The sequence below is a fragment of the Aricia agestis genome, chromosome 1 (genome assembly GCF_905147365.1).
Source record: "Aricia agestis chromosome 1, ilAriAges1.1, whole genome shotgun sequence".
In the NCBI taxonomy this organism is placed as follows: Eukaryota; Metazoa; Arthropoda; class Insecta; order Lepidoptera; family Lycaenidae; genus Aricia; species Aricia agestis.
In genome coordinates, this window is record NC_056406.1 from 21,964,340 (window position 1) to 21,979,277 (window position 14,938).

Below are 14,938 nucleotides of genomic sequence, written 5' to 3' on the forward strand. Positions count from 1 at the left end.
CTAAACAATAAACATAAGTCATCGGTACCTACATATGAGTAAGATATTATAATTTTATATTTTATAAATAATGTTCCAACGTATTGCGCTGCTCCCTAAAAGGAGTCGGGATTAATATTTAGGGTCGAAAAAACGGAGCAAGGTTATCTTCATCGAGGCTTCTTATAACAGAAGTCCAAGCTGAACGCCACTCAAGTTCCACCAGCATAATATCTCAGTAAACAAGCCCGTGTGTCATCTACGTCTCATATAACATCACCATTTTCGCCAACTAGGTCGGCGGGTGACATCGATCAACATTACTATAACGGGCGCCATTAATCACAATCATTTTATCTTACGTTATTGCTCCTATAAACATAGCTTCATTTTTTCTTAGATCAGTAATTAATCATGACCATATTAAATATCGATAATATTTTGTGCCAAAGGTGACCGGGTCCTATTATAAGTCCTCTGTTAGTAATGCTATTAATTTAATGTCTCTCAGTCTAAAAAACTTAGCCATTAAAATGAACCGAAAGACGATAATGGTAAAAAATATTTATCGATCGAGAGATCGCTACAGATGTCGCGAACTGAAATTTCATGGAAATCAGTTGGAATCTATTTAAAGCGATGGTTCGGGTGATATTATTATTAGCTACAAAAACATTCAACAAAGACGCGAAGCTCAGTTCAAAGGTGCTTAACCCCGACGGTCGCGCAAAAAATTAGATCGCGGGATGTGTCTCGGGTCTCAGCAGTCGCGGCCGTCGCGGGCCCATCCGGAACGGTGCTGAGGCTGCGCATATAGCACGGTGCGCGGCCGGGTGCGCGCGCGCAGGTGCCGCCGCCCCGCGCGCCGCGCCCCCAGCGCCGAGCCCGCGCACTATTGGGCACGGCGCACGTGCGCAGCCTACCCGCCGCCACCTGGCCCGCGCCGCCGGGGAGGCCTTATAAGCGGCCGGTCTTCCCTCGCCGCACCACTTCGTTTCCGAACGCCGAACGGTGAACGTGTACGTCATCGCGTCCCGATTTGTACTCGCTACATCGACTCCGGCGCATCAGTGACAAATGGACTATCGTTTCGAATACTACTTGTGAACTTGTGTTTTACGTTTGACGATTTTATAAATTGAGTGTTGTGAAAAAGAACGGTGCAAGATGCTAGTGGAAGATTCACAGACTGCTCGTGCGCTTATTTCCAAAAAATATGCCCACTGTCCGCTAAAGAAGCGGCCGGTGTTGGTCCGGGAGGAGCGGCCGGCGACGCCGCCCACTACGCCGCCTCACCCCGCCCACATGTCTACGCGCTTTTACAACGACTACAAATGTAAGTTAATGTTAATAATTATGTTGATTTAATTGTATTTACTGTAAAAATAATTGTGTTTGTCATAATGTATAGGTTGTGTCTCTTTAAAATTTTATGTCCTACACCGCGACAAATAGGAAACAGTTACTGACAATATTGTCATATTTTATATTAAGTAAGTTAAAAATATAATTTCCTCCTTTTTGGATGTCGGTTAAAAAATCTGTTTTTGCTCGATATTTCTTATACTAATTATTGATTTTATTTGCCAACAGGTACAGACAATGATGAACCTCAAAATCTGAGCACTAAGCCGGAAGATCTCTCCCGAACGGCTGCGAGTAAAGCTTTCTCCCCGGCAACGGCAGTGACCGTCAAGCCCGAGCCGAGGGAGTGGCCTCAGGAGCAGCTGGAATACTTCCAAGCGTGCAGGGAACGCCTGGAGTACGTCCCAACAGAGCTCGCTCGGCCGAAGCCCCAGTACCCGTACCTGCCGTCGTTCTACCCCAACTACCCCCTGGAGGAGCTGTACGCCGCGGCCCCGGCGCTGTCGCCGCCTGCGCACGCGCAGCTGTACTCCCGCTACTCGCCCGCCTCGCCGCCGCTGTCGTGCTCGCCGCCGCCCTGCCCCGAGGACCTCCGGTCGCCGGGCTCCGTCTCGTCGGACTCCGGCGTGTCGGTCTCGGGCCAGCGTCGCCCCCGGTACCAGTGCCCTGACTGCGCCAAATCCTACTCCACCTACTCCGGCCTGTCGAAACACCAGCAGTACCACTGCGCGGCCGCCGAGGGCAGCGCGGCGAGAAAGTCTTTCAGCTGCAAATTCTGCGCCAAAGTGTACACGTCCCTCGGGGCGCTCAAGATGCACATCCGAACGCACACGCTGCCGTGCAAGTGCCACCTGTGCGGCAAGGCGTTCTCCCGGCCCTGGCTGCTGCAGGGGCACATAAGGACTCACACCGGCGAGAAGCCGTTCTCCTGCCACCACTGCCGCCGCGCGTTCGCCGACCGGTCGAACCTCCGGGCGCACCTCCAGACCCACTCCGACGTGAAGAAGTACTCGTGCTCGGGGTGCGGCAAGACGTTCTCCCGGATGTCCCTGCTCAGCAAGCACCTGGAGGGCGGGTGCGGCGCGCCGGGCTCCTCGCCGTACGAGTACCGCCCCGAGCCGGCGCCCGCGCATCACCTGCACCAGGATCTCCCACCGACCGCGCCCGTGCACGCCTACTGAAACGTACGATACCTAGCTCGTCGCGCAAAAGCGACACTTGTAAATATGAGAACTCCGATGCCGTGAATTTGAAATGTAAAAGATTTTATTTAAATTATTTTTTAGCCTTATGTATGCGTGGTGTCTGTTAATCGTGAACGTCGAAATATTAGGGTCCGTGTAAAATGCCTCCTAGTTGTAAGTTAGGGTAAGAAATGTAGATATAATATATCTCGCGCTCTTTGCGGCGCTGCTAGTCATGTGGCATTTGCCGAGTGTCATACACGATTTACGAATATTTTTAGATAAAGTTAAGCCATGTACAGAGTGCCTTAATTATAGATAATAATAATAATTAATATATTCTCGAAAAATACGATATCTTTGTTGTAAATTATTTATAGTAAGAATTAATATAATTGTACCTATACCTACATGAGGCTGTAAAATTGTAAAATCGCCGATACGCGATACGATTCCTTCTTGTTACCTCCTTTTTTGAAAAAATATAAAAAAATACAAATTATTCTATGGTTTCATTATGATCCTTGTTACAGTTAAAATAAAAACGCGAATAGAAATCTAAAATGGGAATATTATCAGATACTTACTAAATAACAAAAAAGTTATGATGATAATAATCAGCCAAACAAAAGAGTTCGAACCTTTTTGTATGGAGCGTGGCATACCTAAAGTTACTTTCGTGTACACCTATGAAACATACGTCAATTGACAGAGAAAATAATTACAAACAATAAATATTCTTCGACTAAATGTCGTAAATGAAATATTTCAGATTGTATATCTAAGATGTTATTTATTTTACATTTTCAAACTGAAATAACTGAGAAAGTATATCATTAATAATTATAAAGTCATTTACTACATTTTGTCAATAAGTATATTTTATTGTTTGTAAACATATATAATATAAAATACGACATTTTATATGTACTTACTTATAAGTTTAGGTATGCCAATAAGGTTCGTTGTTCTTTCAAATCAGTCTAGCTACTTGTTACTTCAAGCTACTTGTTAACTGTTTATACTATAACGGTCTTACTACAAAATATTTAAACACCTGTTGAACAATCGATTAGAGAAAAATTCAGTACAAAATGGTCTCAAAACAACTGTTCAATTGATGTTTAATCTTTTGTGGTAAGACCGTAAGTGTTTAGTAACCTTAGTTACTTATAAGTATGGTATACCTCTTTTCTACTAAAAAGAAGGAAGTTTTTCTTGTCTAGACCAGGTTAAGGAGAGGTTATTCCTAAATTAGCAGGCGGATGTCTGTCAGAGCGAATATCGACGTAAATGACATTAAAAATAACATTCATATCAGCGCGCCCTGTACAGTGGCGGTTACAACGCTCGCCGCGTCCATGATAGGGCGAAATAGGAGAAAAAACCTTTTAGCTTAGATAAAAAATAGTATAACTAAAAATGTATCCGTACATTTCCCTGTAAATTTTTAATAGTAATCGAACTATCCAAATTATTTTTTATTTAGGAACACCCATGCAAAAGGTTGCTTAGGGATTGTACATACAATAATATCCATATCCATACTATTATTAATGCGAAAGTGTGTCTCTCTGGATGTTTGTTACCACTTTACACCCAAACCACTGAAAAGAGTTTGAAAAAATTTGGTATGGTGATACTTTAAGAGCCGGTACGTATGGATATTACTTTTATGCCGGAAAAATGTAAGGTTCTCGCGCGAAAAACGAATTCTTCGCAACAGAATTGCGGGCATCAATTAGTTTTTAGGGTTCCGTTGCCAAATGGCAAAAAACGGAACCCTTGTAGATTTGTCATGTCTGTCTGTCTGTCTGTCTGTTCGTCCGAATGTAACAGCCACTTTACTCCGAAACTGTGAGAGCTATACTATTGAAATTTGGTAAGTAGATGAAGTCTGTGAACCGCATTTATTTTTTTGATACATAAATGGAAAAATTATTAACAATTTTAGGGGTCCCCAAAATAGAAGTATGGGGAATATGAATTAGGTATGATATTAGAAACCTTAATATGATTTTTAAAGACCTATCCACAGGTACCCCACAGTCCACACGCATAGATTAGATGAAAAAAAATTGTGCCTGTACAACAGGAACAAAAAAAATTTTTACAAAAAAAAAATTATATATGATGTACATTACTATAAAAACCACCAACAAAAATTATTTTGAAGTAATTTTTATACGTCATAAATGGTAAAACTTAATTTAACTTTCATTAAGTAAATCAGCTGAAATATGAAAATAAATCAAAAAACTTTTAATTTCATAAAAATAAACCTTGCTGCTGCGGAACCCTTCATGGGCGAGTCCAACTCGCTTTTGGCCGATTTTTAATAATTTACTATTTCAATTACATCCGTAGTAGTTCAACTTTCAGTAGCATCAACATCCTCCCCAGACGCCAACTCAGAAGTCAGAGATCAGCTATTTTTAAAACACGACTGTTAAAACTGTAACGAGGGACTAACAGTGGATTTACTTGACATTTTTCTATATGAAACATTTATTATTAAAACTTTAAAAGATGCAGTATACGCTTATCTGTCCCAAAACACATTTCAAGTTTATCTTATAAGAAAATATCGTACATCGCTTATAATATTATTATTTTTATGCACAAGTTCATTATCAATATATTATTATTTACTATTGTTGTTATAATCGATAAAGGATCACAAATTCTAGTATATTATCATACTTTCTGAAGAACCATTTGTTGTAGGAGGAATTTGTTTTTCTGATAAATATTTTCTAATAATAAGGAAGTTTAAAGTTACGCCGAAAGTTTATCGCACAAACCGTATATTTTTATATCGACGAAAAATATTTAATGTTCTTTTCTGTCCTTCAGGTTCAGACGAGGTAACAGAGAGACACGTGCACTTTCATAATAATAATAAGTACTTACATATTATTATTAGTACACTCTTAAGTTTGCATGTCCAATACGATACAATATTTAATGAATAGATTAAAAATATTTCTGACTATAGGAAATAGTTTTAGAATCAAACCAATATTTCTTATTATAAGTATTAATAACACGAATACCTAATATGATGCACCAAAGATGCGTGTGTAAAATGAATTGAAAGCGATTTAATAATGACAAGGTATACAGAACTCTCTGCGCATCATAAAGCTTTTGCAGAATCATAGTTGTCATACAGACGCTGTTTCACAAAGTCATGGCTATTAACGTAATGTCATGCAATAATAGGAAAGTGGTCCAATAAGATTACGATCGATCTGTATTAACCTCCTGAACCTGTCAGGCAAGTGCACGTTTCGTTAACTTAGATACCTTTGTATTGAATCACACTATCGAAATGTTCGAAATTGAGATAACATCGGAGGAAATTCCTCGTACGAAGGTTGTAAGCGCTACCTGTAACCTCTGTAGTTGTTGCGCGAGTGGACGCCGCCCGGCGCGCGGCGGCCGGCGGGCGGCGGGCGTGAACGACGTGACCATCTACGATCACCGAACCTGCTCCACATTCAAAATAAATCAAGATGGGCGGTGATGTAACGCGGATACATAAATTATTATAAGTAATTCGAATGGCGGATTTATGTAGCAAAAATACCTCTTAATGTTCGAGCTAGGCTAAACATTAATTGTTGAGTCTCGTTATATAGGTAACTATAAAATATGATCCTGTAATATTTTTGGGGAAAGGGAAAAGTATATTATCTTTTCTTAACCGATTCAGATCACAAAGATTCAGTTTGTAATTAAACATTCCGCTATGTCGCGGTCGGGTCTTGTATCACACAAGAGCTTTTCAATTGAATTCTGCTAGGAGCATAGGATTAGGATTCAATTTACTGAGGATCATTACAGTAATGAACAAATGCATTTGTGCGTTGACGTCGTGGTAATAGACAGTGAATAGTCTGAATACAGCTGCGCCTACGCGGATGCCAATTACAAATAGTGTGCGTCTTCGGGAGCGCGGTGCGCGTGCGCACGGCGACGCGACAACGCGCGATTGGCCGCCGCGCGCCGCTCCCGCCGCCCGCCGTCTGCCGCCAATCCGACGCATTCTAATTAATTAATTCTGTTTCTATTTGCATCGTGATTATCTTATCCGAGATTGACCGTCGATACGCAATACCAATTAGAGTTCACACTACCGCACGATACAACTTTGAACTTTTCTATTACCGATATTCGATCGCCTTTCAGATAAACGAATGCTTTCGACACTAATTTGACCTCGCTCGTAAACATATTTCTCATTGTCAATTTAATTGTTGTGTTCGCTGTGAAAAGAAAAAATATAATTAGAACTTTGAATGTTATCTGATAGCTGTACCTACTACGACTTACGAGTACTTGTTTAATTGCTAGCACATTCCTAAAAACACAAACATGTAGGACCAACCTCTGAAAATATCAGGTTTAAATTTTATCTAACAATCGCAGGCGCATTGAATACAGAATTTGAATCGTTGCTAATTTATTATTTGTTATAGACAGTAAATGAGAGCGCGTGAATACCTGGAGCATTAATTAGGATTTAGGCATCTCAGGAATTAGACAGAAAAGTTCTGGGGCATCTCGGAGACTTAACATAAATTATATAAGTGCGACCGCGTCCGCGTTCCACGATTATTACAGTTATGTACTTTACCTCAGGTATTCACTGTTTACATTAAAGATCCTAACATTTTCGTCCTATATTCAGCAGTAAACAATTTAATGAACTGCGGACCTAAAATGGTCACATTTTACAATTCCTTTCAAATCAATTCAAAAAATTAATTGCCAAAACTGTCAAACTGACGAATGTCAAGTACGAACTAGACATTTATGAATTGCAAGCAGAGTGACCATTTTGCGATTTTAAAAAAATGAATCATGTTATGATTGATAATATGACTCTCCAAAGCGACCATTTTAGCCTCGCTGTATCGACTTAGACCTCTTTGGGTCAAGTGACTTCTGCATGTGTTTTGCCTGAGATCAAAGGAATTCGCAAACAAAGAACCCAAACAAAGGCGCTGAGGAAAGTGGTCATCGAAAAAAATGTAAACACATTTAGCCTTCTACTGTAGTCAGTAAGCCACCTTTTTTCACTCAGTAGAATTACTAATCCTTTTACAGCAGAGGCTATTGTTGTTCTAGAAACAATAGTACAAACAATTACTTAACATTTTTGAGACAGTACCTTTTTCCCACGCCATCGACGGTCATCTTGGTCAATGTGTTTGCTTATAAAATATGAAACAATACTTCATAGTCCTTACCTAGATCACAATAGACATCCTAGATTGTGTGTGTCATTTTAGAATGGAAAAACTAATTTTTATGCTTCAAAAGGTAGTTCAAAAGTATATCATAAATCATTTCATGTTGTTTTTTGCGTAAAGTCAAGTCAAGTCATATTGATCTCAGATCATTTTTTTTGTGTTTAGACAGGCACCTACGTAGGTTTCTAATTTTTGGTATTTGTGGATAATCTATACTAACACATATTATAAATAAAATAAAAGAGTTTGTTTGTTTGTTTGTTAGTTTGAACGCGCTAATCTCTGCAACTACAGGTGCGATTTGAAAAATTATTTCAGTGTTAGATAGCCCATTTATCGAAGAAGGATATAAGCTATATTTTAGCACGCTAAAACTAACAAGAGCGAAAAAATAGAGGAAAATGTGGAAAAAAACGGGGGAAATTATTTGAAATTGCTTATTATTAGAGATGTTCCGATCATGACTTTGGCCGACTAGCCGACTAGCCGATTAGTCAGTTGCAAAGAAGCCGACTAATCGGCCGACTAGTCGACCAACCGATCATGGTTTCAGATGTTTTCGTAACGCTTTTTTTACTGCTGATTCGCAAGTTAATCGCATACGCCGCCTGCGAACGTGTCGGATCGTGTTTTGGTTATGTTAACGTCATGATATAAAGCGGTAAAGCTATGCAATAGCTTTACCGCGGCAGTTCTCGAGTGCCACACGTATTTTTATATTACTTATTAATGTTTAGAATGAACTATGTTGTTATTAAAAAAAGTCATAGATATTTATTGACAGGCAAGTAATTTCAGAAACAATTCACTTAATTTCAAAATAATCAAGGTTTTTCTTAAATGTTATATCAACTGTATGCTTAATTAAGACTGCGTTTATTTAATATTAAATTCCCACTATATAGTCCAGCATAGTGCTGTGACATTACAATTAGTGTTGTACCTCTACACAACAATAGTAAAATATTAAAAAGCCGGATAGTCGGCGCTTTTTGCCGACTGTTCGCCGACTAGTCGCCGACTACAAAAGTGGCCGGATAGTCGGCTTTACCGACTAGTCGGCACATCTCTACTTATTATCTTAAGAACTATTGCAGAAAGTTTATGTTATTTGGCACACATGAAAATAGACCACGTGAAGGGACATAGGCTATTTTTTGCGGAAAATGTACGGTTTGCGTAAAATACCTAAATTACGCGGGTGAAGCCGCGCGGAACATCTAGTAATAAATATTTTTGCATTGAATCAAAAATGTTCTCCCTATCAATGCTACATAGCAGCTTTAATGTACAGGGACTTATCTGCACGGAGCCCTGTGAAACCAATAAGTAAGCAGGCATCTAGATCCGGCTAGATTTAGGGCCATCGGCGGCAATGGCCGGAGTCGGGGTTCGGCGCGCCGTCGATAAGCATGATTTGTAACGTCGCACGTCGGCGCGTGCGCACAAATAAACGCGATTTCAATGCGCACCTCTCGATAAATTACCTAACCCACTCTTGATATGACATCGTTACAATTCATAATCTCCCGAGATTTACTGCCGACGGCGACGGGCGAGTAGAGGACGGATAAATATCGCGCGATCTATAAAATGTCGATTCTTTAAATGCTCGCATAAAATTATGCAGTTTTTAGTGGAAAGTACGATAATTTAGCTCGCACGTTTATACTCCGACGCAATTAATGGACATAAACTGAAATGAATGTGTTGAGATAAATCGCGTGGCCGCGGCGCGGCGGCTACGACCAATGCGGCTAATTATTTTTTATCAATTTATAGTACCCACGCGTTTATACGGCCATAATGCCATATCTACGAATGCCAGTCTTCAATGTTTTTATTTTTTTGCGCGAGTATTTAACATCTCCCTTAATTTTACATTTTTAAAGTATTCGATTAAAACAAAATTACAATTTACAAGAAAACTGCAAGTACATTTTAATTTTATTCCAATTTAAACAAATAGAACAAGTATTGCGATAGACAGCTACTCGACAGTCGCTGAAGCAGAGTGACGTCCGCGACACGTCACGAGCTCGACGCAATATGTCATTGTGATAGCGGAGCACGTCCTCTGTGCAGTCAATCAATCTTCACTTATCTGTCCGATATACAGCATCACATTCAGCGGGTCTTATTACGGAGTTTATTGGGCGCGTGGACATATATTTAAAGAAAATTTCAGTAATGCGGAATGCCCATTAAAAAGATGTTTTGTTGTGTTATAAAATAAAAACTGTTAAGTGTGCTAATTATATTATGAAGTCAAAATTTGTTTGAACATTTGTGATAACTGATAAGTCTCGCGGTTTACACCATTTATTTAATCTATTTATAGTTGTAATAGTACGAAACCTATAATATAATGTCGGTATCTTGCCACCGTGCGGCTAATTTAGATGCGCCAGTACACTCGAAGCTCGGTTACAAAGTAGTCATAACAATAATATCTAGTCGTAAAATTGTGGGAGTAGTAGAAAGAGTAAATTCCGGGATATCGAGGAATTGACACGGCCGATAGGCGGTGGTGTAGTGCGGTGCGGCGGTGAGGCGGCGCTGACGTGCTCTGATAAATTGTGCGATCCCCGACCAATAACTACAGACAACGCGGCGTAAGGCCGTGCACACACTGGATTAGAAAATAAATAAATATTTTGGTCTCCAACTTTTTTTTAACGGGCTTTGCTCACCACACATTCCCACCACTGTATCTCCTGTGTCGCCAGGATCGACAACGGTATCCAACCATGAGATAACCCTTTGATATGATCTCAGAGAGCCCGAGGGACATGCTTAAGCTGTCTTGGGACCCGCATCGAAATTAATCAGAAGAAAATAGGAGTAGGAAGAATTCAAGATTTCCTCCCCATGGTCTTCTTCATTGGTCGACCTACGTATTTTCAAGTGCTTTCCTACTTGTATAAACAGTTCAAGTTCATTTAATTTGCTATTAGCTGGAGTTATTAACATTTTTCCATAATCACTATCGCAAGCTATACAACAAATTTCGTCAAAATGAAAATACAACAGACCAATTTTTGTATTTACAATAGAAATATGTAATAAGTTTAATTAGGAAACTTAAAAAAACCCCTCGATTAAAAAAAATTAAGCTGTTGATCAAACTCAAATTTGTCAGCACTGAGCAGGCTAATGATTAATTATATATTATGAACTATAGGTAAAAATACGCTCGATAGTGTCAGTTTTCATAAAAAAAGTAGATCAAACACGTGGTCCACCGTTGGGATGCTACGATACCACAGACAGACAGACAGACAGAAATCAACAAACAAGTTTTGTTGATTACAGAACCCTGGAATGGCCAGCTGATTTTTTGTATATTGATAGGTTATTAGTTACATAATAATTTGAGAGTAACATTGTCCTACAAATAGAAAAATCCATATTTTAGGACCATCAAATCAAAGTATGCAATCCTTTCTATCTCTGTTAGCTACTACTTTTGAGAATTTGCGCAAATAAAAATGTTGTTCATCTTATCAAAATGAAGCCACTCACAAAAAATTTGCTTGATAGTAATAAAAAAATATGTTCTAGTCAATCCTGACTATAATCCCTTGTTACATAGGAACTCTGAAAAAAAAAAGTGAAGTTTTCATTGCACTCCTTGTTGCAATAACGTAACAAGGTGTTGAAAGAATGTGTTCACATAATTATATAAAATTAAAGTGTCGATAATTGTGGCTAGTCTATCTTCCACCTTCCAGGCATAGACTGTGTAATATTGCGCGCGTGGGCGTCACAAGACGCGCTTCAACGACTCTAAAAAGATTATTCACTGGTAGCGATGCCTTCGGATTCACTTAAGTGGATTCCGGTAGTTTATAGCCTTACCCTGAGACAATATTATACTATACAATAATCCATTATACTTACTCCCTCGCGAATGTTCTCTCATTTCAAATATCTTTGAGAATTAGTAAGGAATAGATCGTACTCGCGCCGTCTATACAAAAGACATCAACGCGATCCGCTGCTTCTTGACTTCTTGTCCGTCGTTGCATTTTCCCTTTTCTCCGTAGTTTTTGAACAGGGAATAACATTTCTATGTTATTTTAAAATAAACATGTAGGTATCTTATATTTTTATATAACTTATACAAATTATACATTAAAATTAATGAAAATATTAATAGAACAATAATTATTGTGTCTCCTCGAGAATAAACGGCGTTTGCGAAGTACATTGTAAATAAACAATCGCACGGACGGGAATTACGAGCGAAATCAAGGTAAATATGAAACAGATGCTATTTAAACTATTCATTTGTGCGAGTACAAAGCGGTGAGTTACGCCGCGGATTGTTTACGGAGGCTTTGTTACGAGTTCGTTAAAGTATAAAAGAGGCTATAAACTGTGTCGCCCGTACACTCCACACAAGGATCCCAACTTGGATAATTTTCCCTAATATTAGGTAAGATAATTTAAAACTTTACTTAGGTATACTTTTTTACATAAAGTGAGTCATTTACGATAATATTTTGGTAATTTTTATCGCTAATTTTAAGCATGATCTTGTACAAAAGTTAATACATTGTCTAAATCTACAATCACACAATCGTTCTACCTGTATTTAAAATATTATAATAAGCTAGCATGACAATAATATTATGGATATCCATCCTAAATGAAATAGTTTTTAAAAAAATTATGAGTTTTTGGTGTAAGCTAAAGTAAATATAAAACTATTATTTGGTAACCCTGGCGCAGTGGGCGCACCACGTAAATGATCTCCGAAGCCGGCTCCTGGTGATTATCATATCTCTAATTATATTGGAATGAGAAAGTCTAACTGACCTTTAAACGCTCCTTACGGGGACTAACGAACAATACCTGATACTGTTGTGTGTGTCTTATGTAAGGTCCTCCGTGACTTTGTTTACATTTACTTAAGGTTTTTACTCATTTCTCCAAGTCTTTTAGTATAAAATAATGCAAACGCGCAAACAGGTCACCTGATGGAAAGCAACTACCGTCGTCCATAGACACTCGCAACATCAGAAGTACTGCAGATGCGTTGCCGACCCTTTATGAGGGAATACGCTCTATTCTTGAAGGTTTACAGGTCGTTTTATTGGTCCGGAAATACTACTTTTGACAGTTCATTCCTTTTACTCAGCGGCTCTTAGGTTGCAATAATATTTAGCGGAAATACATGATGAATATTTGACATAAAAAATATTTATACAAGATGAAGTAACGTTGGTTGGAGGCTTTAGCGAGCATGTGAAAGAGTGATGTTGTGTTTTTTTCAGTAGTATGTGATTTTCGTAGGATACCATCTATTAAATATTATCGTTCACAAAATATGCGGGCAAGTATGATACTATTAAGCATGCTTTTTTGTGCTCCTTCAAAACTTCGCTAAGATGTTTAATTGGGATTTATGGCGAAGCGTGAAGCACAATTTTATAAAATTACAAGTAAGAAACCTTAATGATTAAGTTCATAATATTATTATATTTCAATATACTTACTTCATGTTAAAGCACCAAAAAGCCGATGCCATTTTTTAAACTAATATAATATAGGTAGTATCACTTTAAAATTAAAATGTAATCCATTAATTTTATTAACATGTTTTAAAATGAATGAAGTGATTAAAAATATTGATCAATATTACTCAGTTGCCTTGTCTCTGGTCATATATCAGGGGTCGCACGAAATTAGTCACCCAAATGACGTCCATTTATAGGTAATTAAATAGATAAAGCAATGTTTTGTGGGGCGTGGTATTGATAGTATGTAACATGATTTACATGAAACACTTAGCAGTGGACAGAAAATATTCAAAAACACTTTACGTATCGGCGAGGCGTCAAACTATTTTTACGATAGCCCTTTATTGTCAGACAAACGGAAGGCCCTACCTGTAGGCTCAAGCGCTGTAAGTGACACCTGTTATGGCCAATAAAGAGTTTATGGTCGCTATTATTAGCTCTCGTGAGCACCCAAAGTCTATATTTTATCGATTTTATTATTTTAAATTCATTTTTCATATCTATTCATTTGATGCTTTGAAATACTATCACATATCGTCCTACTCTAATTTGATAGTGGGTTTTACCTTTTTAACTTTGTTAACTTCACATTTTTCGATAGAGAATCAGAATATTTTGTAAAATTGTAAAAAATTGCCATTATGTGTCATAATATTATGTATGTCATGTTAACTCATATATCAGCCGCCATACAAAGTATAATGCGCACTCCACACAACAATACAAGTGGTTTGATAAATCGTCCGAGTATTGATCGTCTGTTTATATAATCCTGCGTATAAAAATTAACCGGTGTATAACGGGACCGCGCGTAGGCCGCGGGGCCGACCCTCACCTCCGACCGACGGCGCGGGCGCTGCGAACACTCGAGCCCGTGTCACTGCTCCTACAGTGACGTCATCCTTCGGGTTCCGATACACGTACTTATATTTTTTTCAAGAGGACAAAAATCATCTTACTCGTCCGTCGAATCTAACTTTGATAACCGCTTCCGAGTAATTTTCCAAGAACCTAATTTAACTCGCAAAAAGTGGAATTCAACAGTAGCAATAATTAGTACCAATAAAAAAGAGAAACACTCGCACTTATTTAAATTTACTTTCTTTTTTGTGATTCTGGAGAACATAAAAGCTCAATCGTATCAATTAAGTCGGCCCAAACTAACGATACGATCACCGCGAGGAGAAATCAGGTGGAAACATTACACCGCAATAAACCATACGTTAAACCTGCGGACGGCAAAATCTGTGGCGAGCGGGTAACGAGCGAGACAATGAGTAAATGAGCAGCAGCAGGTGAAATCGCGACAGGTCCGAGCTCTGGCGCAGCTCGCGGGTCGGCGGCCGGCATTATAAATAAAAATATAGCAATAGTGCGCCCGCCAGCGCCGCCGCCCCCGCCCGATCGACAATCGACATACACTAAACCGAGAATTATCGTACGCATTTAAATAGGTTTTTATTATCCACTCTCCAATCTCCGCGACTCAATATACGCCGATACTCGATAGAGACGTCACTGTATGCTAATTACGCTCGAGACGTAGGAAGAAGAATATTGAATTCGTGTTAGTAGGACTGACAAATGTACCATTTATGTACCTTTTTAGAATTATGGGTCG

General features: G+C 38.9%; 1 protein-coding gene across 1 annotated transcript; it reads left to right on the forward strand.

Moving 5' to 3' along the window:
- The first annotated feature begins 957 nt into the window (after positions 1–957).
- Positions 958–3,030, forward strand: LOC121732986 (zinc finger protein SNAI2-like). Its single transcript, XM_042123052.1, has 2 exons — positions 958–1,315; positions 1,573–3,030. Exons 1-2 carry the CDS (start codon positions 1,147–1,149, stop codon positions 2,523–2,525), a joined length of 1,122 nt encoding a protein of 373 aa, XP_041978986.1. The 5' UTR covers positions 958–1,146; the 3' UTR covers positions 2,526–3,030.
- The last annotated feature ends 11,908 nt before the right edge of the window (positions 3,031–14,938 follow it).